The following is a 22,175-nucleotide window of genomic DNA, read 5'->3' as shown; positions in this document are numbered from 1 at the left end:
CCCTCCGCAATGCCCGCTCCCGCTCGCTGCTCGAAATAGGTAGGTGGTCAGCAGGGCGGAAAAAAAGCCACGGCAGTTGTGAACGAGGCGACTTTGGGGGTCTAGCAAACCGTACCCCGTTAGGCGATTTTAGAGCTCAACCTTGGCAAGCAAAAAACAATAGGCGCCATTGGGACGCCTTACCGTGCTACCAGCGGAAATGTCGGATCTCACCTTTCCAAGGTCATGCATGGTACATGATTCCGCAACGCTGTTGACGTCGACACCCAGCAGCAGTTCGTCGGCCGCCCTTCATTCCATCCTTGCGCATCTCACTGTTCATCTTTCCGCATCTCTTCATCATCCGCATGCCTCTCAGCCATCCTTGATGCATAGGCGGGCGCGAGTGAGACCTCCTAAACATGGTCGGCATCCCCACCAGATCACTTTCGTGCCTCACCTGCCGCCGCCGAAAGAAAAAGGTACGGCATCTCCAGAGCAGTCGGCTCAACTGGAATTGTATCGCTCGATTAAATGAATTGCTAATCTTGGCCGCCATCAGTGTGACAAGACAGCGCCGACGTGCTTAAAGTGCGAAAAGGCTGGCATAGAATGTGAGGGGTATACCGACGGCCTAGTCTGGGTCAACCGCACCGTGGACAATCGCCCCAAGCTGCAAATCCGACTGAGGCAGCAGCAACAGCCACAACAGCATCATCACCATGCTTCATCCTCGGTGCAGGATCAGCAATTAATTGTCCGAGATGACTCCTCCGCCTCCGGGGGTAGTAGCCCCGGGTCGGCGTGGACGACCGATCGGAGCGATGACGTGGTCCGCTCGCCCGACATCTTGCTGCCGGTGCATCTGGCTCGCTCCGCCCGGGAGCAGCTCTACATGGGCTACTTTGGCTCGACACTACTCGCCGCGGGGACGACCACGCCCTCGGATGCAGCCATGAGCTTTGCATCGATGGGCTGGACCAAGCACATTGGACCCCTCTACGACACGGACCCGGCTGTAAGATGCGCTGCTATGGCCACGTCGAGCGCCATCGTCGCCACGCTGCACAACGACAAGCAGCTGCAGGTCAAAGGTATCCAGGCCTACAACGGTTCTGTCATGGAAATGGTCAAGGGTCTGCAGAGGACCGATTGGTATAAACGCGATGGTTTGCTGACGGCGGCTCGCATCATGGCGACCTTTGAGGTGAGTTTCTACCACTGCTGGCCCTCGACAATGCACTTTCTGACAACGTATTTTAGTTATTATTTATTTCCAAAGACAAAGATACCCCCGAGCCTTTGGCTTGGCGAGGTCACAACCAAGGTCAGCAAGCCATCTTCCTGGCCCGCGGCCCCTCGGCATTTTCTTCAGGGCCAGCGCATCAATTGTATGCGGATGCCCGTATCAATATGGTACATCCACAGCTCTCCCTAGCGCCATTTTCTAGCTAATCATTTCCAGGTCATGCTCTCCATGGGTCAACGAAAACGCTCTCCTTTTGCTACCCCTGCATGGGATAAGATCCCGTGGTTAAAGCACCCGAAAGCGGTCAAGGACGAACTGATCGACGTGATGCAAGACATCCCCGAGATCCTCGAGTACATTGAGGAATTCAAAGTCTCGAAAGATGCAGGCCGACGACGAGATCTAGAAATGCTCATCATGAGCCGTAGCAGCGAGGTACAGGCCGACCTCGACTCGTGGGCCGCCGACCGCGGCGATTCCCTGCAGCGCTTCGACTGCTTTGCCCACATTGGGCCGCTGGAGCCGCCGAGGAACGACGCCGAGTACGCGTTCCACCACATGACGACGATTTACTGGTTCACGGCCGGCATGGTCTCGTGCATCAAGAGCTTCTTCAGCTCGCGGCAGGGCGAGGAGCGAATACCGGAACGGCCGCCAGGATGGTACGCAAACTACGGGGGCACCGGCCCTGGCACGCCGGGCTCAACAACGGCCACCAACACCACCACCCATGACGACAACGACGCCCAGTCACCCTCGTCGACGAGCTCGACGACCGGCGTGTCAGCCTCGGAACACTACCTATGGGAGTCGGCCGTGTACGCGACGCGCGAGGTCTACGCTATGGGGTTCTTCCTCACGCCGGACGCCGGCGTCGCCCACTCAGCGGCGGGCCTCATGTCGCTGGCCGTCATCCTGCGGTACTATCTGCACCCGGCCGCGTTCTGCATCCTGGGCAACGAGGTCGAGATCCTGCAGAGCCTGTACGCCGTCCCGATCCTGGGCATCCCGGTCGGGCAGCTGCTGCGGCGCGTCCTCGGCGGTCATCTGCCGCCGCTGGTGGCGAACCTGAGCGGCCCTCGGGTTAGCCACGGCCTGGGGTGGTTTTGATTGCATGGTCAGGGTGTTGCCAGGCGAGCGGCGTTTTCATATGCACACACAGGGTCCAACATGTTGCTACGTCAATTCCTTTTCTCTATTGTACGGCCTGCGTCATTCTCATTCGAGTTACACTTTTCTTCCATTTTTGACCTTTTCTTCTGTTCTGTTTTCTTGTTTCTTTTTCCTACTTCTCCTCTTCTGTCCACTTTCTTATTCTTTCTTTGTACATGAAATGCGGCATACGTCTACATGACAGGGTATTATTTGGTGATTGGGATAGAACAGCAATCGACAAACGACGGGCGAAAATGGAATAGCTTGAATTTACCACAGGATGCTTGCACGCCCCTCATGACGGAGGTTCATGAGAAGAACATGACAAGGTTCAGGGCGAATCGGAACAGGCCCGGGACGAGATACTCTATTAGCCAGTAATCTACTGTCAATACAGAAAGCTACCTACGGACGCTGTAACTGGCTTCTTGCATAAATACAGCAAACTCCCGGCACCCATCCATAGATCCAGCCGTTTCATCACAAGTCTATTCTTTTGTCATGGTACTTTTACCTCGTGGCTTGACAACCCCGGAGGTCTCCTCCGTCGAGACTGGCTAGCACTCGTAACATGTTAGCCACGCCGGTACGCCGTTGACACCGCAAAATAGAGGTAGCTCATCACACCCGAGTCAACAACTTATTAGGTCACTCCAGCAGTCGCAACTATCGCTGGCCAACAGCCAAGGTGGCCGGGATCTTTTGCTGCCGAACGCCTCATCTGGATTTTGTGACAAATCGCGCACTTGATTGGACGATTCCAAGGCGGCTGAAAAGGATCTTTCCTGTCTGCCTTGCGGAAGCCTTTCCTTCTTTGTCTTTTCCCGCGTGGCAAGGGAGAAGAACCTTCCTAGAAGCCCCTCTCCCCCGCCCCGCCCTCCGCGGAGCCGGCTCCGGCAGACCAGCCTATGAGATCTGACTGCGCCGCTAACTTGGCACTATCAGAGAGTTAAAAACCACTTGACCGGACATGGGGAAAGCTTGAATTCGGTTTTCCTTCTCTTCTTTTCATAAATCCCATAATCACGCACCAAAATCATGAACATTGCCCGATAACACCCACTGCGATTTCGTTCTTGCGCCGCCATGTCAGAGCCACCACCGCCGACACAGCAGCAGTCATCACCACCACTATCCCAGCAGGGACGGCCGGCGCTGCGGCCGCTGCTCCCGGCGGCGGCCAGGAAGCGCGACGCGACGACGCCGGGATCGCCGGCCAGGACGACGAGGACGGTGACGAGTCGCCTGACGAAGACGCCGAACACGGCCGCGGCCTGCGATAACTGCCGCAAGCACAAGACCAAGGTACGCCAGCTACGCAACACACCTAACCCAAGTCCATACACCCCGCCCACCCGGCCGTCACCAGTCTCGTGCTGTACACTTGCAACTCCTAAGAATTAAAGGGCAACCTTTGCAACGTGACCATGTTACTCACTGACGACCTAGTGCTCCGGAGACCGCCCCGCGTGTCGGCGCTGCGCCCAGCGCCGGCTACCGTGCATCTACGCCGCGCGCCCCGGCGAGACGGAGGCCCAGGCCGTGCGCCGCGGGTACCGCGCGCTGCGGGCGCGCGCCACCGAGCACGAGGAGGTGGTCGCGCTGCTGCGGCGACTGCCCGAGGCGGATGCGGGAAATTTGCTGCGGCGGCTGCGGGCGGGCGCGCCACTCGCGGCCGTCCTCAACCAGGTCAGGGCGGGTGACGCCCTCCTGCAGATGGCCGTCAAGCCGGAAACGCGCTTTAGATACGTGCTCCCGTACCGCGCGGAGATGCCCGCGGCGTGCCTCGGCGGCGGGAGTAACGTGTATCTCGACGCGCTGCGGCTGTACGAGGCGGCGTCGGTGATGCCGGTAACCGCGGACGACGACGGCACCAAGGGGGAACAGCGACGACCGCTCCCGCTTGACAAGTCTCCGCGTCGACAAGGAGAGACGGGCTCGCCGGCGGTGCGCGAAAACGAGGTCGCGTACTTCACTCCGTTCCACGCCGCGCGCCTGGTCGAGCCGCGCCTCACAGACGTCAAGATCGGGCCGTGGACGCACACGTGCGACGACGAGCCGCTGATGCGCGAGCTGCTCGGCATATTCCTCCGCTGTGAGTACCAGTTCACGTCGGCGTTCCATAAGGACTACTTCCTCGAGGACCTAGCCGCGGGTCGGGCCGAGTTCTGCTCGTCCCTGCTGGTGAATCTCGTACTAGCCTATGCCTCGGTAAGTAGCGGTGAAGAGTAGAGACAGTATCTGAGGTCTCTCAGAAAAGCTGCTGATTTCTGGGAATTGCAGGTTTGCAACCCTAACCTACCGAACCGCTCCGAGTATTGGAACCCAGACACGCTCGCGTACCGCTTCCTCGCCGAGGCCCGTCGCCTGTGGGAGCTGGTGGCGCGCGAGCCTTGCCTGACGACGGTGCAGGCTGGCATCCTCTTCAGCGTCTTCTACAACCTCTCGGGCCTTGACGCGGTCGGCCAGGCCTACCGCATCCACGCGGTGGCGCTCGCACGGGAGCTTGGCATCATGGACGGCCCCAGGCCGGGAGACTCGGCGCGGACGCAGCGCGGCACGGCCTTCACCGCCTGGACCATGTACAACTGGGAGACGTACGTTCGTTTTTTTTTTACACGCAGGTTCTGCGAGACGCTAACTATAGGCTCAAAGGTTGGTCGCGTTTTCGTTTATGCATGTGCCGCTCGTCAAGGACGTGCCCAAGTGGCCGCTCCCTGATCCGGAGGAGGATCCCGACTGGTACGGCCAGCTGTGGGTGCAGTATCCGGCGAGCGCGACGCGGGTCTCGCTGTGCTTTGAGCAGGTCTTCGAGAGGAAGACGCGGTTCCGCATCATCATGCACGAGTTTTGCGAGGAGGCGTACGGCACGTCGCTCGGCGTCAACAGCTTCAAGGCGGAGGGTCTACGGCGCAAGCTGCAGCGCTGGTTCGAGGACCTGCCGGAGTCGCTGGACCCGAGGAACATTGTGCTGCCTTCGCAACTACAGATACAGTGAGTAGACAGCAGCGGATCACGAGATGCAATACTAATCCGGCCGCAGCATGTACTACCACCACATCCTGCTCAGCATCTACGAGCCGCTGCTCGAGGCGGGCTCCGCACCGTACCAGCACACGCCGACGGAGATTGTGGCGTCGTCGCGGCGGTTCATGCACACGCTAGTGCGGATCTACTTTCTGCGACACGGGTACGAGGCGATGGACCTGTTCATCGTGGTCCCGCTGATGATTCTGGTGGACGAGTGCCTGGAGCGGATGGCCGCCGGCGGCGGCCCGGGAGGCGACGACGACGACGACGCGGCGCTGGATGAGCCGCGGGCGACGCTGATGCTCGTGGCCAGGGGCCTGCACGACCAGCGGCGAAACCACTACCTGGGCGAGGCGCTGTGGCGGGTACTGCGCGGCAAGATGCGGCGCGAGGAGCTGGCGCTTCTGCGACGGGCGCTGGGCGTGGACGGCGAGCAGGGCGAGGAGGAGCAGCAGGAGCCGGCGCAGGTGGTGCGCAGCCACTGGCCGGTGAGCGTGGTCAAGAAGGAGGATCTCGATTCCAAGACGCTGGGGAATCTGTTCGAGTGCTATGCTCACTTGAACGTGGATGGTGATGAGGTCGAGGATGTGCCGATGAAGGGGTCGGAGAGTAGATAGCTGGGGGCAGAAGAGTCTCTCGATGCAGGGCTTCTGTGTACATTATGTAAAGTTACCTGGTATGTAGGTTGAGAAGAAGGATGCCAAGCCACTGGGTGATGTTTGCGACTTCCCATCCTGAGAGGTTGAGGCACTGATGAAGAGCCCTGAGCCAGCGTCGATATATGCTGGTGTATGACTAGATAGAAGAAGTCGGTTATTTCGACGGAGCCCTCGCTGAAGACAATTCTGCAACGAAAAGTTCATGACGTCCATTGATCACGATACTGATACTGGCGTTTGTCGTTTGTAATTGCTTCAGAATCCACCGACCGGGAGGAGGCGGATGAGGCTCGGTGGGTTGGGTGTTGGGGCTTGGAGGCCCCTCTGAAACATGGGTCAGTGGCTGGAACTGTGGCAGCCTGGGCACTGTGGGCAGGGCACTTGCGGCGCTGGAGCAGCAAATACAGCGCCGCAAATGGCCCACGCACGAAAATGACCGGGAAAAATGATTCGCCGCTGCAGGCACTTTGCACCAATCTGCACCCGTTGCACCCAGTCTGCAGCCGGTAGAACCCGATCACGACTCGCTGCAAGCTCCCTAATAAATTAGTCCTAAGAAATAGCGATACGGCTAGTTAATAACGCTCACAACCCCATCCCAGCGCCATCCAGCCAGCGCCCCAGCCAGACCAGACATCCACTGTCCCAGTTCCTGCACCAGAACACTCACTGACTGCACAGGCGCGCAGGCACGGCCCCAATCCAGCCAACCAGATAGCTTCCCTCCCCAAAAAAAGCCTCCACCGAAAAAGCTCCCTTTTACCTGTTCCACGACTACACATACCACATACACATCTTCTCGGTGCACATCCGCCTTCTTTTCCCTTTTCCTCTTCTTCTCCTCCGTCTCTTCCCATATCTCTCCCTCCCACACCCATTCGCAATGCAGGCCATTCCCAGATCCGCCGCTCGCTCGGCCCTCCGCCAGGTCTCGAGCCGCTCTTACAGCTCCTCGTCCTCCCCCTACTCCAAGACTGTCGAGAACCTGCGCATCAACAGCGAGACCAAGGTCCTCTTCCAGGGCTTCACCGGCAAGCAGGGAACGTACGTCACATCGATCCAATTGCAATCCGCGCGACTGGCTGCCCGTTGTGCAGACGCGCGCTCCCACGGGTCCTTCGGAACCTCGACGCTGACTTTACCTTCTCTATAGCTTCCACGCCCAGCAGGCCATCGAATACGGTACGAAGACACGACCGCAATCACCGCGACGCTTGGAAGACACGTCAATCCGAGGCAATCGACATGCTAACCCGAAACCGCAGGCACCAAGGTCGTCGGTGGTACCAACCCCAAGAAGGCCGGCCAGACTCATCTCGATCTCCCCGTCTTCAAGAACGTCTCCGAGGGTGTCAAGCAAACCGGCGCCACTGCCACCGCCCTCTTCGTCCCGTAAGCGGCAACGCATCCTCCTTCGTGATGCAACTGAAGACCAAACACTAACCAGCACCAGCCCCCCTCTGGCCGCTGCCGGTATCGAGGAGGCCCTCGAGGCCGAGATTCCGCTGGCCGTCTGCATTACTGAGGGCATTCCCCAGCATGGTAAGCCACTCCCAAATAAAACAGGCCAACCGCGGACGACTAACCCGCAATCTCCTCCAACAGACATGGTTCGCATCACCGACATGCTCAAGACGCAGAGCAAGACGCGCCTCGTCGGCCCCAACTGCCCCGGCATCATCGCTCCCGGCCAGTGCAAGATCGGCATCATGCCCGGTTTCATCCACAAGCGCGGCCGCATCGGCATCGTCTCGCGCTCCGGCACGCTGACGTACGAGGCCGTCAACCAGACCACCCAGGCCGGCCTTGGCCAGTCCCTCGTCGTCGGCATCGGCGGTGACCCCTTCTCTGGCACCAACTTCATCGACTGTCTCGACGTATTCATCCGCGACGAGAACACGGACGGCATCATCATGATTGGCGAGATTGGTGGCGCCGCTGAGGAGGACGCCGCCGCGTTCCTCCAGGCCAACAACACCGTCAACGGCGGCAAGCCCGTCGTCTCCTTCATCGCCGGCATCTCTGCCCCTCCCGGCCGCCGCATGGGTCACGCCGGTGCCATCGTCTCCGGCGGCAAGGGCGGTGCCGACTCCAAGATTGCCGCCCTCGAGGCTGCTGGTGTCATTGTCGAGCGCTCCCCCGCCGGTCTCGGCAAGGCTCTCTACGACGAGTTTGTGCGCCGCGATCTCCTGTAATTATACCTTGTCTAGCTATGCATGGGCCGGTGTAGGTAGGGCGGGGTGGAATGGGTTGGTAGAAGGAGAAGGAAACCTGCGTGTTTTAATTTTGGGCCTGTTTACCCGTCCAGAGGACACGATAGCTATTCGTTCCTTGGTTCTAATTTTTTTTAAGAAGGAAGCAAAAAACAAGGGGAACTGACGGGTTTCTCTGTGGTGGCTTGTTCTGGGTGGAGAGATCCTCACGTTGCATGCAGCCAGTGTCATTACTATGTGATAGATATGGAACAATACAAAAATGAGACAGCCAGTGTTTGTGAAGTGTGTATATGAATCAGCAAGCTGAACGACATGGGCAGAGCCGTCAGTTTCCAGTGTGGTACCGATCTATCTGCCTTGAGAATGTCGATTAACAGGATGGCGATGGTTTGGTTTGTAACTTGTGGCTGGGGACTATTTCTCACACACCAAGCAACCTCCCCTCCTCAAAATACATAGCGAAACTCCGGATGCTCCTTATCCGTGAGGTCTGCAAAGTCAGCCGACAGCCCATCCGCAGCAGGGTTCTGCTGAGTACCCGCCGCCTGAGCCTTTTCTTTCTTCCCGTTTGCCTTCCACAGATACAGCCTACAACGCGTGTCAGCCAAAATTACATTCACGACAAACCTTCCCCGGTTAAGGATAGAAGGCCAACCTACGCGAGAAGGAGCTCGACCGCAATCATGAGCGCCAGGGACACGTAGAAGGCGCGGAAGCCAGTCGGGTACCGCGGCTTCTCGCGGGCAAGGAAGAAGTGCGGCGCGGAAATCTGGCCCACGCTGTAGGACATGAACATCATGACCTTGGGGTGAGCTGGTTGTCAGGATGCGCAAGAGAGACAATCTGCTTTTGAGGGGCTTGGGAGAAACTCACGGCCGCGGTCGCCTTCTTGGTGAAGCCGCCGATGTTGGAGGCGACGAGACTCATGCACATGATGTACGGCACGGTGTTGACGTACAAGACTTGGCGAATGTTAGCTTCGTCACAACCAAAAAAGCACAGGTTGTCTTGAGGAGAAACTCACTGAACATTGGTCCGAGGGAATGGCTCGCCGGCAGTTCTACCGCCACGTCAGCTTCTCTTTCACAACTTGACACCACAAACCAAAAAATGACGTACTCTCCACGAGGACACTCCCGATTAAGACGATGACGTTTGTGAACACCATGGTCGCGATTCGCACGTTCGGAATGGCCTGCGCGATGAGTCCGGCCGAGACGACGGAGACAAGCTGGACGGCGTCGCAGGGGAACGACATTATGACGGCCTCCCTGTCGCTGTACCCGAGTCCGGTGATGACAATCTTGCCAAACTATCTCTATCAGTTAGCCAAGATACGATACCCCCAAACGAATCTAGAAATACTTGCCGCTGTCAGGCCGCCGCCCGGGATGCACTGCAAGAAGCTGTTGGCGCACAGCATCCACACCTGGGGGTCCAGCAGCGCCTCCCGGACCTGATAGCCCTTGTACCGGCGATTCTCGATACCCGTGTGGTTTTCAATGACCTACTTCCATTAGCCAGCCGTTCATCAACAGTACGAGAGTTCAAGGCCTTACTCGAAGCACGGCGACTTCTCGCTCCCGCTCCGTCAGGAACCACGCGGTCATGGGAGACGCGGGCAGCGCGAAGAAGAGAAACACGCCCCAGGCGATGGATATCGGACCAAAGATGAGAAAAATGAGCTTTTACCCCGTCAGCATCCTACCACCTTTCTCGCAAGAGAATAAGCTCACCTGCCAGGTCGCGTAGCGCCCGCCGTCGAAACCTCCTCCGGAGACGGCGTACGTCACGCCGTCCGCGACAAAGCCGCCGATGCCCGCGCCGGCCCACCACGCGGTCGCCCGCAGCGGGTGCTCGCGGCGCGTCCAGTACTGGCCGACCAGGATGGTCAGCACGGGCGAGATGCACGTCTCGAAGGCGCCGAGGACGAAGCGGCAGGCGGCGAGCGAGGCGAAGGAGGTGGTGGCCGCCTGCGCGGTGGTGGCGACGCCCCAGCCGACGACCATGGCGCCAAAGTACCGGCCGGTGGGCAGCTTCTGCATGAGAAGGGCGCACGGGTACTGGGCGGCGAGGTAACCAAAGTAGAAGACGGCGCTGGCCCAGCTGTAGTCGGTGCCGGTGAGGTGCTGGGTAGCGGTGTGAGTGGGAGAGGATGGATGGGGGGGGAAGGGGTTACTGACGTTGTCCTTTAAAATACCAAAGATGGACGCTTGGCTGAGAGCAACCTTGTCCATGAACGACAGGAGATAGGTGATGGTCATCTACAACAGTCAGTCAGGTTTTGTATAGGGTAGCCTGGAGGACGTATACCATGGGCAGCAGGATGAGGTCCAGCTTCCACCGCACACGATTGGCCTCTTGAGCAGAATACTCAGTAACGCCGCCGAGCTGTCCGATGAACCTGCTCGCGTCATCCTGATTCTTATCCGAGTAGTCAAAGCCCTTGGAGAAGCCGACTTCGTTGTGCTCAACAGGTTGGGGGCCGTGCTCTTTGCTGGTCATGTTCAAAGTATTTTCAGTCTTGAAGCAAGAGGAAAAAAAAAAAAATGAGATGAGATGAACAACTACGTCCTCCACAGTCAACCAATCCCCTCAGACTTTATACTTTGCACATCTTCAAGTCTACAATCATAGTGAGGGCACATCTCCAACGGCCTACCCCGGGTCTTCTCCGCAGTCGGGCTGGGGTCGTTGGCGGGGGCGGATCCCGGCGTCGCCAAAGTTGCCCGTTCGGGCTTGATTGGCGACGACAAACGCCTCGTCCCCAGCTGTCCATGATTGTTTCCATGGTCCTTACTCTTTTTGGTCTTGTTGCCGGTGCCTCAGCCAGAATCCCACCAACTTGCATGGATCCCCCGACGCCTTGGACACCAGGTTCCCGACCTCAGCTGTCGTCCGCAACTGCCGGCCACTCAGCCATCGGTGGGGGGACGGATGACTCGAGGTTCCTTCGAAGCCGGCCTTGGTCGCCAAAGCTTCCGAAAGGAAACTTGGTCTGTGGCTCACGGTCTGTCGAGCCAGTACTATTTGAACCGAGCCTCAGACGCCCTGCAATGAGGCTTGGCTTGACGTACATACAGTACTGATTTCAAAGAGTTTACAGAATAACCTCCTATTCGGCTCATGCAGATTCACTACTTCAACATGACAGTCGCCCAAGTTCCCAGCCCGTACTACCAGCATGTCATCGCTAGAGGACTGCCCTACGAGCGCGGCCTGGCACACGGCCAGCAAGCGGCGCAAAAGGTCCGTGACAATGTCGCGTACTACAAGACACCCGGCAAGCTGGCCAAACTGTGGGTTGGGCCCCGTGAACCTCACCACATTTGTTGAGAGCAGCGGACTAACCTCGGACGCAGGGAAACCATGGAGCTGATCATCAAGGAGATTTACATTCCAAACATCGCGGCCCATTATCCCGCCGGCCTCGAGGAGATGCGTGGCATCGCCGACGGAGCCCACGTTTCCCTCGAAGACGTTGTGTTGTTGAACGCGCGGTATGATCTTGCCCGTCTCAACGAGGACGACCAGGAGCAGAGTTCGATCACCAACGGTGCCGACGGCGTCAACGGAAACCACTACTCCCGCTCTGAAAGAGACGACCTCGCCAACGAGTGCACCAGCGCCATCTTCTTCTCCGAGGCCACCGCCACCGGCGATGTCCTCAACGCCCAGAACTGGGACATGTCCGCGCGCCTCTGGCTACACGACACCATCATCTACCTCGAGGTCCACCCGGACCCGTCTGAGGCGAAGCCGTCGCTATTCCTCGTCACCGAGGCCGGCCAGCTCGGCCGCTCTGGCATCAACTCGCTCGGCATGGCCGTCACCGCCAACTCCCTCATGTCCACCGAGGACTACTGCCCGAGCACCGCGGACCCAAAGCCGGTCATGCCCATCTCCATGCTGCGCCGCATGGTCCTCGAGTCCGCGCACTTTGCCGAGGCCACCACCGCCATCTACAACTTCCCCCGGCACGTGTCCAACAACCTCACCGTCGCCACCGCCGACGGCTTCGGCATGTGCTTCGAGATCACGCCCACCAGGGAGTACAAGGTCTACGCCGACCTCGACGACCACTACCTCGTCCACTCCAACCACTTCACCCACACGGCGTTCCTCGCCCGGCCCGACGCCAAGTGCCGCTACCCCGGCGGCAGCAGCTGGTTCCGCCGCCAGCGCCTGGAGCAGAACGTGCGGCCGTACAAGAACGGCCTCGTGACGGTCGAGCAGCTGCAGCGCGCTTTTGCCGACCACCTGAGCTTTCCGGAGTCGCTGTGCTGCCACCCGGACCGCTCGCCGGACGCCGTCATCGGCCAGCTGCCGGGATACCCATTCCGCAGCTCCTCGGCGACGGTCGCGTCGGTCACGTACAACCTGACGCAGCGGACCATCACGGTCTGCAAAGGGCCGCCATGCCAGGGCACGTTCCAGACGTTTCAACTGAGCGGACCGTTGTCGATTAGAGGTCTTGGGCCAAAGTCGAGGAAGCTAGCTGCGGCGGAAGACATCAAGCGTCCTGAGACGCCATAAAGGCACCCGCGGAGCCACGAGAGACGGACAGAACAGAAAGTTCGGTAGATAATTTATAGATTCTCGAGAGTTGCGCTACAACCATCATAGATTAATGGAGTCATACGTCAGTGGTGCCCTAAAGCCAGTCTTTTCCTGCAGCGAAATGGTGTGTTGCAACCCCTCGGCCGCCAACTGCATGTGTGCGCCCCACGAACCGAGCTCTTTCAAGTAGTCGAGAATCCAGTCCTGGTAGATGCCATCAGTTGTCTCGATCCCGGCAATGTACAGCGGAAGAGGCCAGATTGTCGAGCGAGGGGAGCGCAGATACTTGCTCTGACGGAGAAGTCTCGCGATCCGCACAATATCGGCGACAGCAACCTGGCACTCGGCGTCTGTACGAGAAGTTGTGTCCGTCACGCGCTTGAACATGATGACGGCGCAGGATCGGAGAGCACGGACTGTGAGCATGTGAAACGTTATGCTGTCGACGGGGCGGTCGCTCGAGGGCAAGACCTTGCTGGATGATATTACCAGCTCACACTCCTAATTCCAGTCAGCGGAATGCAAACGAGCAAGAACGGAGGACTCGGTGGTCATACTGCTTGCAGTCTGCGCAAATTCGCATGCAGCGCTTCCACCTTTGCTTCGCGCAGCTCCTTGAGCAGTGAAGAATCTGCGTCCCGGCGCTGCGCCTGCATCGCATCCCATGCAGCAAAGTTTCTCATCTTAGCGAGGTGACACATAAAGTCGTCAAACTGAACACGGCATCGATCTTTGCGCAAGTCTTCTTCGTCCTCCTCCTGCGGTAAGTTGTCAGGAAACATTTCGCTTAGGACCGACTTTTGCGTGCGTGCTCGGCGTAGTGTGGGAAGCGCCTTGGTCTCCTCGTCCAATATCGTCATGAAGACTTTTTGGCCATCTGTGGATGCATACCGTTCGCCGCCGAGGAAGAAGAAGCGCAGCTCAAGGAAAGCGAGCCAGATGACGATCCGGGATTCTACCGGTCCGGGGAGCGTACGATCAGCCCAATGGTGTTGAAAAACCATTTTCGCTTCACCGATGCGTTTTATGAAGGAAGAAAAGTTTTCCATCATAAGGTCATGTTGGCAGACGAAGAAGGTGGCAGAGAGGTATGACGATAGTCGTTCTGATGTGTTTGTCCGCCGCCATAGCTCAGGGAGGAGCGGCGCGGTCAGCTCCGTCACCAAGGCTCGGATTCCCTCGGAAGCGGCGGTATAGTGCTCATCGCGCGACGAAGCCGTCCCGGCGCTCAATCGGGCGAGGTAGGCATACACCCATCCGAGAATGGCATGGCAGAGGGGCGAATTGGGGATAGCTTGAGCAGAATGAACCAAATAGTGAAAGCACGTGTAGATAGATTGCTTAGTAGACATGAACTCGGGCACGCGGGACAAAGCTTGGCTGGTTGTTGGGTCTAGGGCTCCGTGAGTGAAGGCACCAGATATCACCTGCTCCGTTGAGACGCGCGAGGTTGCAGCAGGTGTGCTGACGGCAGCTTGCTGAACCAATGCATCGTTGGAGGGATTGTCCTTGTCCGCTTCGTAGGAGCCAGGGATAAAGGGCCGCTGGATAGCCCAGTCGGAGTTGAAAAAGGCATCGAGGTTTGCCGGCGTGCTGAAGTCGACGGGAGTCATCTCATCGGCCAAATCGGAGAAGATGAAATCTAAGAGGCCGAAAGGGCCCTCCACTGGCGCATTCTCCATGGTAGCATCTCGAGTGGTTGCACTCCGTTGTGCGGGTTCTTTGGACAGTTCTTGTGTAACTGAAGTTGGCTCTTCTCGGAGGACGCCCTCGGCTGCGGCTGCGGCTGTCCTTGTGCCTCGACTCTGGCCATCCCTCGATCCCTCGACCAAGCTGCCCCGCGTTGCTTCCTCGCGACTAGCCTGGCCATCATTCGTCGTATTTTTGGACCAATTCTTGAAATTTTGATGAAAAGATGCGTCGCAGGACAACTTAAGACGACGACACGGCTCACACGGCGTGGCTAGCGAGGTGCACTTGACCTTGCGGCGTCGACAGGTGAGACAGCCCGCTACGGAGCGACTCGATCGCGGCTGTCGAGCAGTAAAACTCGATTTGGACTGCGCTTTCGGCATCCTGTCTCGGCTAATAAATGAATTGAGGCATGCGATGCGGCAGTTGATCGCTGGGAGGCAGGAGTTTAGCGGCACCTTTGCCTTTAGAGGATGGCTGACAAAACCGGGGTAATCTTAATCTGTGGCTCAGGTTGGGTCGAAGAACGCCATCCTGTTGGAGGAGCTCTTGGGCGTGGACTCGGGGTAGAGATGCTGGTGGAAGGTAGGCCGTAGGGAGATGATGGAAAAATAAGGTTAGGTTTGTTCCTGTCAATGCTACAGATAATAGGTAATAAGTGGCAGATGCGGGCGTTTGGCGTTTGCTGTACCTTGCCGACACCCCGGACAGTCTTCTCCGTTATCACTAAATATCGGATAGAAGTAGCGGGCAACACGGGACACAATATCGACGGAGATAGTATCGCTGTAGTAGAATGGAAAATCCTGCGCCCCGAATTATGCACTAGCAATTGCGTATTATAACAAACGCGCAATTTTCGAGACAATATTATTGTTTATTGTGCTTGGTATGGATTATGTAAGGGGTGCTCGGAGCGCGATGCTAGGTCCGCGCCAGCTCGGGCTCGATCCTCACTTTCCACTGAGACAATTTATAGACTCGCCATGTGAGCCCATTCAATCCAGGATTCAAATTTTCTCCATCGCGACATAGAATCCAAGCCCAAACTCACCCAGCCGTATTTTGCCCGGCATCGCCCGCCCGCCCAGCATGGCGCCCTCCATCTCCCGCCATCTGCCCTTCTCGCCCTCCACCACCGCGCTCCAGGCCACCACCTACCTCCTCGGCATCTCGCTCTTCAGCATCTCCTTCCTCGTCTTCCTCAACAGCTCTGTCTCCTTCGTCGTCACCGACCTCATCGGCCGCAAGCACGGCGTTGGCAACATCGTCGGTACGCTTGGCTTCGCCGACGAGCTCGTCGCCCTCATCGCCTGCCCGGCATGGGGTCTCGTGTCGGATCGGCTCGGCGTTCGCTGGGTCGCCACCATCGGGTACACCGTCATCGCCGCCGCGCTCGCGCTCTTCGTCCAGGCTCGGAACGTCTATCCGCAGCTGCTGCTGGCGCGCATCCTCTTTGCCGTCGGCGCCTCTGCCGCGTATGTCGCACTTGCGCGCCACCCCACCCACCGTTCTTCCGTGTATTACTCCCTGCTGACGATGTGCATGTTAGCGCTACCATGGTGACGGCTATTCTGCCGTCTCTAACGAATGACACAGGCGCCGCCAAGGATAGCAAGCCGCCGGTGGCAAGGCTCTCGCGCAATCCGCGTCACAGCGCCGTCTTCTCCGTAGAATCCGAGATCACCATCACGCCGGAGAGGTACTCGCGCAGCTTGTCCCGCGAGCGAGACGGGTCTGCGCCCGAGACGGGGCCTACCGAAGCGAGGAAGCCATCGGTTCTGGCCGGCTTCGTGGGCTTGTTCACCGGCTGCGGCGCCTTGCTGGCCCTGGTCCTGTTCCTCCCGCTGCCCGTCAGATTTGGCGGCATTGATGGCGTTACGCCTGGTGAGGCTGTAGCATACAGCTTCTATGTCGTGTCAGTGGTGTCGCTTCTAGTTGCCGTGTTTGTCTTTATTGGTCTTCGCAATCTTCATGGCGAGGACGGCAAGGGCTGGCGCGTGCTCCTCGGCCGTAGGAGCTGGTATGAGAGGCAGCTGCAGCACCAAGGCCACGAGCATGGCCAGAAAGTAGTGCCCTACGTCAGCTTGCTCAAAGATTCTGTTCTTCTAGCCTTTAAAGACTCTAGAATAAGCCTCGGATACATTGGAGGCTTCGTCGCTCGCGCGTCGACGGTGGCCATTTCGCTCTTCATCCCCCTCTACGTCAACACCTACTTCATCGGCAACGGCTACTGCACCGGATCGCCGCATGACTCCTCGCCCGAGCTCAAGAAGGAGTGCCGCTCCGCCTACATCCTCTCGTCCATCCTCACCGGCGTCGCGCAGCTGATGGGCCTCCTCTGCGCACCCGTCTTCGGCTACGTGTCGAGCCGCAAGAGCCGCGTCAACTACCCCATCGTGATCGCGACACTGTTCGGCATCGTCGGGTACCTGGTTCTGCCGCAGCTGAAGAGCCCCGAGATCAAGAACGTGGACGGCCGCGGCGGCTCGCCCGCCGTCTTCCTCGTCGTCACGCTCATCGGCATCAGCCAGATCGGCAGCATCGTGTGCAGCCTCGGCATCCTCGGGCAGGGCGTCCTCGCCGTCGACTTGCAGCGCACCTCGCTGCGCGACGAGTCCGGCCCCTCTCTGGCCCCTGACGAGGACGAGTCCGGGGACGACCGGGGGCCGCGCATTCGCATCGCGGCGGATGAAGCCGCCGGCTCGCGAGTGCGTCTGAAGGGCTCCATCGCCGGCGTCTACTCGCTGTTCGGTGGCGCTGCAATCTTGCTGCTTACGAAGCTGGGTGGCTTCCTGTTTGACAAGGTGAATACGGGGGCGCCGTTTTACATGATGGCCGGGTTCAACGCGGTGCTGCTCGTCGCGAGTTTGTGGGTGGATGCTGCGCGGGCCTTTGCTCGCGTGTAATAAGCAAGTAGTGTGGTACCCTATAAGTGATGGGATGCAACATTGGAAAAGTACACGGAATATGTGATATAAGATTGAACAACCTCCCGGTTATTAACGAATAGCGGATTTTGGTGACGATTAGCGAGCTACATTTCATTTGCAATAATGGCATACTCCCTTCTCTATTTTGCTCGTGGTAGGACACTTTTGTGATTTTATGAGCGTTTCTGTTTCATTATGACATTGATTGGACCTGGGTCTACACCTAGTGAAGTGATTCCATGTTTTCTCCTTCTGCGTCCTTGGCCAGCTGAGCAGCGAACTTTATAAGTTGATTTAGCAACGGTTGCGGAAACAACTAGCGGCCATAGATTAGCTGGGAGATCGTCAGACTGAAGTCCAACTTCAATCCTGCGGATTTAGATACCTATCTGAAGGTCGTGTGTTCGAGTCACACTGGCCGCAAGTTTCTTTTTTGACATTTGTAAATATTTTTGCATCTATATTCTCTCTATTTTCCTTATCCTCCCAATCTTCCGTATCCTCTCTAATCTTGTTATCCTATTATTAAGCTCCTTTATCTTCTCTTTTTTCCTTATCCTCCTGAATGACCCAGCGAATCATTGGCGAAATGACTCCCACTGAATGCGAGTAAAGGCTCAGTCAGAGTTGGGCAAGAACGATAAACTGGCCAACGTGCCAATTAAATTCCTTGTCGAAGTGAATCGTCACTCCGCTCATCACATCGCTGCTGGAAGGAGAAAATCGGGCTGGGGATGTCCAAACGAGAAGTGGAAACCGGTCAGGCAAGTAAGGTAGGTGAGTTGCCGACGTTTGCTTCATTTTTTTAGAGGTCCTTATTTTTCTTTTCCTTCATAGGTAATGTACATCTTAAGACACGATGGACGCCGACGAACCTGAAAACAGTTCTAAACTTGCTGAAGCTTTCTAGGCCAGCTGTGCAGCCCACAACGCCAACATTGAATCGGCTCGGAAACCTGTTTAAGCCGGGCGAGATGATAAAGGACACGAACTGGCCGAATTTTGTTCGACTGCATCCTGTCATCTTTTTTTAACCAGTGTCATTAGACTTGTTGTTAACTATACTTCTATTCGTGCCCCTTTTCCCTAGTTCTGATTGTCACCGATTCATTCAGAGATGTCCGGATTCAGAAAACATCCATATTGCGCTTCAGCCCAAGGCAACATTTTCATGTCGGCTTTTTGTTCGTCTTGCGTCCTGCGTCTTGCTTCGTGCAGACGATGCGGCTGCGTGCAGACGATAAAACAAAGCTGTAGGTGACAGTTCACAATTATTCGGCTTCTACACTTGACTCTCTGCATCGCATCTGCTCAAGATGGTTGTACGCAGACCAAAGTTTCACACATTATTGCTACATTTCTGCAGAGTACAAGATCAGTCTTTCCGACATGTATGTCTGGGAATGCTATGCTGCATCGAACCGACTTCCAGCAGACGCTTCCGAGACAGCGGCATGGAGTATGAGTAAGACAGTCTTGTTCGTTGGGCAAGGATTGGGATCTGACATACGAGTGGCGGGTAAGAAGCACCTCCGAGTCTTGGGTACTGCTGACCGGGGCTCTTTGAGTGGCGTTATTTATTAATTTGGATTCTAGCTTAGAAGAACTCAAAATTATAGCTGACTTGGGCTTGATGGATTTGCATTTCACTACCAAGCTGTAATTAATGTCGTCAGCCAGTGAGGTCATGACGGTCTCGGCATGCTACCCCGCCCGCACTTTCAACATCTACATACCTCTGTGAGTTAGCAGGGCTTAGTGTTAAGACGCCCTTGGAAGCTATTAGAGTTGTTGAGAAATACACAGTAATAATTGAGCAAAAGAATTCACAAAGATCTTTGCCAAGTTAATTGACAGCAAAGCTCCGCGGGCGCCCTGGTCGTACGACGTTTGCGAGGCCTCCACTAGTTAGTAGCTGTGCCTGCCTCACCCTCCTCGTTCTTCCCTCAACACCCTCGCCCTTGGCCAGGGACGCACCACATCTCGACCCAAGGCACTGTGCCCGGCTAGAGTGATCCTGTCGACTTTATTGACGGCACCAGAGACACCCGCTGCCATGGATAGCCCCGGCCCGCGCGACGAGTGCGCTGGCGTAGAGAGCTTCCAACCCAATGTCAGGAAGCACCTCAAGTCCATCTACGACGCGCACACAGGATCCAAACACCCACAGACATCCGACCAGACCAGCGACCTTATCCACAACATACAGGGCTTAGTCATAGACGACACGGCCCCTTTGGACTTCGATGGCTTCCTCGCGCTCATGTCCAAGCCAGACGCCGCCGCCAACCTCCCCCGCGACAGCGAGGACCTGTCCTGGCCGCTCTCGGCCTACTTCATCTCCTCCAGCCACAACACCTACCTCAGCGGCAACCAGCTCTACAGTGACAGCACCACTGCCGCCTACGCTGACGTGCTGCGCCGCGGCTGCCGCTGCGTCGAGATTGACGTCTGGGACGGCACCGGCAGCGACGCCGAGAGCTCGCAGAGTTCCTCCGACGAGGACGCCGCGGCCGGCAAGGAAGACCACAGCAAGCCGGACAGGCTCGCCAGACTCAAAGCCAGCTTGCCGGACTCGGTTGTCTCGCGCCTCAGCAAGACCGGCGCGCTGCGGCGCAAGCTCGAACGCACCGCCAGTCACCGCCTCGTCGATGCCGACCAGTCGCTCACCTCGGTGCGCGCCGCTAGCTCCCACTTGTCGTCGCCATCTTCATCGTCCTCGCTCGCTCACGAACCACGCGTCTTGCACGGCTACACGCTCACCAAGGAGGTGCCTTTCCGTGACGTCTGCGCCGCCATCCGGCAGCACGCCTTTGACGTCACTGACCTGCCCCTCATCGTGAGCCTCGAGGTGCACTGCGGGCCCGAGCAGCAGGCAGTCATGGTCGACATCATGCGGGAGGCCTGGGGCGACGTCGCTGTGGTCGCGCCGCCACAGAACAAGACACCGGCCGTGCTGCCCAGTCTGGCCGACCTGCGCGGCAAGATCCTCGTCAAGGTCAAGTATGCGCCGCCAAATTCGAGTCACAGCGGGGAGGAGCAAGACCTCGGAACTACCCGCGCAGATAGCGATATCCCAAACAAAGCGGCCAAGAAGAAACCATCCAAGATCATACGCGCGCTGTCCGACCTCGGCATCTACACGCGCGCCGTCAGCTTCAAGTCGTGGGGGCAGCCCGAGGCCACCATGCCCGCGCACATCTTCTCCCTGTCCGAGGGCAAGTTCGCCGCGCACCATCATGCCGCCGAGGACGGCGGTGCCGCGCTCTTCGCGCACAACCGCGACTACATGCTGCGCGCGTACCCGTCTGGCCTGCGCGTCGGCAGCTCCAACCTCAACCCGGCGCCGTTCTGGGCTGCCGGCGCTCAGATCGTCGCGCTCAACTGGCAGCAGACGGACGAGGGCATGATGCTGAACGAGGGCATGTTTGCCGGCACAAAAGGATACATTCTGAAACCGCCAGGTATATTCTTCTTTCTCCCAACCGAATTCCAGGGCTACGTAATACTTTTCAACTAACACAGTACTTTTTGCGACAGGTTATCGTCCTAGCCTCCCTTCCAAAACACTCGCCAACGATATCATCCGCAAGACCCTCTCGCTCTCCGTCACCTTCCTCGCCGCCCAGCACATCCCGCTGCCGTCCGGCGACACCTCCGACGACGGCTTCCACCCGTACGTCAAAATGGAGCTGCACGTCGACGGCAACCCGCGCCACGACCTCGCGCACCGGCAACCCGCCGCCGCCGAGTACAAGGCGCGCACCGCCACGTCGCACGGTGGCGCCGACGCCGACTTCAAGGGCCAGGTGCTCGCGTTCAGGGGCGTCCGGGACGTCGTGGAGGAGCTCACGTTTGTGCGGCTGAAGGTGTGCGACGACGAGGTTGGAAGGGACGACCTGGCGGCGTGGGCGTGCGTCCGTCTGGATCGCCTAGCGACCGGGTATCGCTTCGTGCACTTGTGGGACGGTAAGGGTCGGTTGAGCAAGGGAGTGATTCTGGTCAAGGTAGATAAGGAGTTGTCGTAGCACAAGGTATTAAGTACTTATATACGTAAATGCATCGTTAAAACTGTATACCTAAAAATAGCTATATCCTACTGTTGCACCGAATTCATCGTGTTACGTATAGACAGGCACAAATCACACACTACCACGGTCGTATAATCAAGGTGTCAATTTAGATCTGAGTTATAGTACCTCAGGTCAACATCATTCCCATCATTATGTAGCAAAAACAAGTCGCTGATTTAGGCACGAAGCCGAGAGCACTTTAGTAGTCGTCGTTACGGTTGGAGGAGCTGTACGAGTCGGAACCACCGGTGCGGCCAGAGGAGCCATACGAGTCGGAGCCACCAGTGCGGCCCGAGGAGCCGTAGGAGCTCGAGTTGTTGTTACCAGAGGAGCCGTAGGAGCTGCTCTTGTTGCCGGAGCCGTAGCTGTCGTCATCGTCGTTGTTGCCGCGACGGCCAGACGAGCTGTTGTTGTTGCCGGACGAGCCGTAGCTGGAAGTGTTGTTGCCCGAGGAGCCATAGCTGGAGGTGTTGTTGCCCGAGGAGCCAAAGCTATCGTCGTCATCGTTGTTGCGACGGCCCGAGGTGTTACCGGAGGAGCCATAGCTAGAGCTGTTGTTGTTGCCGGACGAGCCGTAGCTGGAGGTGTTGTTGCCAGAAGAGCCGAAGCTGTCGTCGTCGTCGTTGTTG

At 57.7% G+C, this 22,175-nt stretch overlaps 9 protein-coding genes across 9 annotated transcripts in view; 6 read left to right on the top strand and 3 right to left on the bottom strand.

Moving 5' to 3' along the window:
• Positions 1 to 401: 401 nt before the first annotated feature.
• ISF_04162 (Zn(2)-C6 fungal-type DNA-binding domain protein) lies at positions 402 to 2,338 on the top strand (the record flags this gene model as incomplete). The annotated part of the gene is made up of 4 exons (XM_018847768.1): positions 402 to 461; positions 542 to 1,186; positions 1,243 to 1,395; positions 1,445 to 2,338. 4 exons carry the CDS (start codon positions 402 to 404, stop codon positions 2,336 to 2,338), a joined length of 1,752 nt encoding a protein of 583 aa, XP_018705348.1.
• A 1,131-nt stretch (positions 2,339 to 3,469) lies between these two features.
• On the top strand, positions 3,470 to 6,030 carry ISF_04161 (Zn(2)-C6 fungal-type DNA-binding domain protein; the record flags this gene model as incomplete). Its single annotated transcript, XM_018847767.1, has 5 exons — positions 3,470 to 3,688; positions 3,833 to 4,594; positions 4,667 to 4,980; positions 5,039 to 5,377; positions 5,427 to 6,030. 5 exons carry the CDS (start codon positions 3,470 to 3,472, stop codon positions 6,028 to 6,030), a joined length of 2,238 nt encoding a protein of 745 aa, XP_018705347.1.
• Positions 6,031 to 6,955: 925 nt separating this feature from the next.
• Positions 6,956 to 8,267, top strand: ISF_04160 (Succinyl-CoA ligase, alpha subunit; the record flags this gene model as incomplete). Its single annotated transcript, XM_018847766.1, has 5 exons — positions 6,956 to 7,116; positions 7,226 to 7,254; positions 7,338 to 7,464; positions 7,526 to 7,614; positions 7,678 to 8,267. 5 exons carry the CDS (start codon positions 6,956 to 6,958, stop codon positions 8,265 to 8,267), a joined length of 996 nt encoding a protein of 331 aa, XP_018705346.1.
• Positions 8,268 to 8,734: 467 nt separating this feature from the next.
• On the bottom strand, positions 8,735 to 10,793 carry ISF_04159 (Major facilitator superfamily domain, general substrate transporter; the record flags this gene model as incomplete). The annotated part of the gene is made up of 9 exons (XM_018847765.1): positions 8,735 to 8,876; positions 8,948 to 9,090; positions 9,162 to 9,250; positions 9,313 to 9,348; positions 9,408 to 9,600; positions 9,718 to 9,795; positions 9,848 to 9,973; positions 10,025 to 10,552; positions 10,602 to 10,793. The coding sequence occupies 9 exons, from the start codon at positions 10,791 to 10,793 to the stop codon at positions 8,735 to 8,737; spliced, it is 1,527 nt and encodes a 508-aa protein (XP_018705345.1).
• Positions 10,794 to 11,435: 642 nt separating this feature from the next.
• On the top strand, positions 11,436 to 12,824 carry ISF_04158 (peptidase C45 acyl-coenzyme A:6-aminopenicillanic acid acyl-transferase; the record flags this gene model as incomplete). The annotated part of the gene is made up of 2 exons (XM_018847764.1): positions 11,436 to 11,587; positions 11,651 to 12,824. The coding sequence occupies 2 exons, from the start codon at positions 11,436 to 11,438 to the stop codon at positions 12,822 to 12,824; spliced, it is 1,326 nt and encodes a 441-aa protein (XP_018705344.1).
• Positions 12,825 to 12,908: 84 nt separating this feature from the next.
• On the bottom strand, positions 12,909 to 14,530 carry ISF_04157 (Fungal transcriptional regulatory protein; the record flags this gene model as incomplete). Its single annotated transcript, XM_018847763.1, has 2 exons — positions 12,909 to 13,349; positions 13,406 to 14,530. The coding sequence occupies 2 exons, from the start codon at positions 14,528 to 14,530 to the stop codon at positions 12,909 to 12,911; spliced, it is 1,566 nt and encodes a 521-aa protein (XP_018705343.1).
• A 1,102-nt stretch (positions 14,531 to 15,632) lies between these two features.
• Positions 15,633 to 17,449, top strand: ISF_04156 (Major facilitator superfamily domain, general substrate transporter; the record flags this gene model as incomplete). The annotated part of the gene is made up of 2 exons (XM_018847762.1): positions 15,633 to 16,018; positions 16,093 to 17,449. The coding sequence occupies 2 exons, from the start codon at positions 15,633 to 15,635 to the stop codon at positions 17,447 to 17,449; spliced, it is 1,743 nt and encodes a 580-aa protein (XP_018705342.1).
• Positions 17,450 to 19,529: 2,080 nt separating this feature from the next.
• Positions 19,530 to 21,501, top strand: ISF_04155 (phosphatidyl inositol-specific phospholipase C; the record flags this gene model as incomplete). Its single annotated transcript, XM_018847761.1, has 2 exons — positions 19,530 to 20,937; positions 21,014 to 21,501. 2 exons carry the CDS (start codon positions 19,530 to 19,532, stop codon positions 21,499 to 21,501), a joined length of 1,896 nt encoding a protein of 631 aa, XP_018705341.1.
• Positions 21,502 to 21,745: 244 nt separating this feature from the next.
• ISF_04154 (hypothetical protein) overlaps positions 21,746 to 22,175 on the bottom strand; it is a gene marked incomplete at both ends in the record, with an annotated part of 1,008 nt that continues 578 nt past the window's right edge. Inside the window, one exon of the mRNA XM_018847760.1 lies at positions 21,746 to 22,124. Coding sequence (XP_018705340.1) covers positions 21,746 to 22,124 — 379 coding nt within the window. The remainder of the gene's footprint in view (positions 22,125 to 22,175) is intronic.

This window comes from Cordyceps fumosorosea (assembly GCF_001636725.1).
Source record: "Cordyceps fumosorosea ARSEF 2679 chromosome Unknown scaffold_8, whole genome shotgun sequence".
Classification (NCBI taxonomy): Eukaryota; Fungi; Ascomycota; class Sordariomycetes; order Hypocreales; family Cordycipitaceae; genus Cordyceps; species Cordyceps fumosorosea.
The sequence above is the reverse complement of the archived record's forward strand: the minus strand, read 5'-3'. Positions and strand labels throughout refer to the sequence as shown.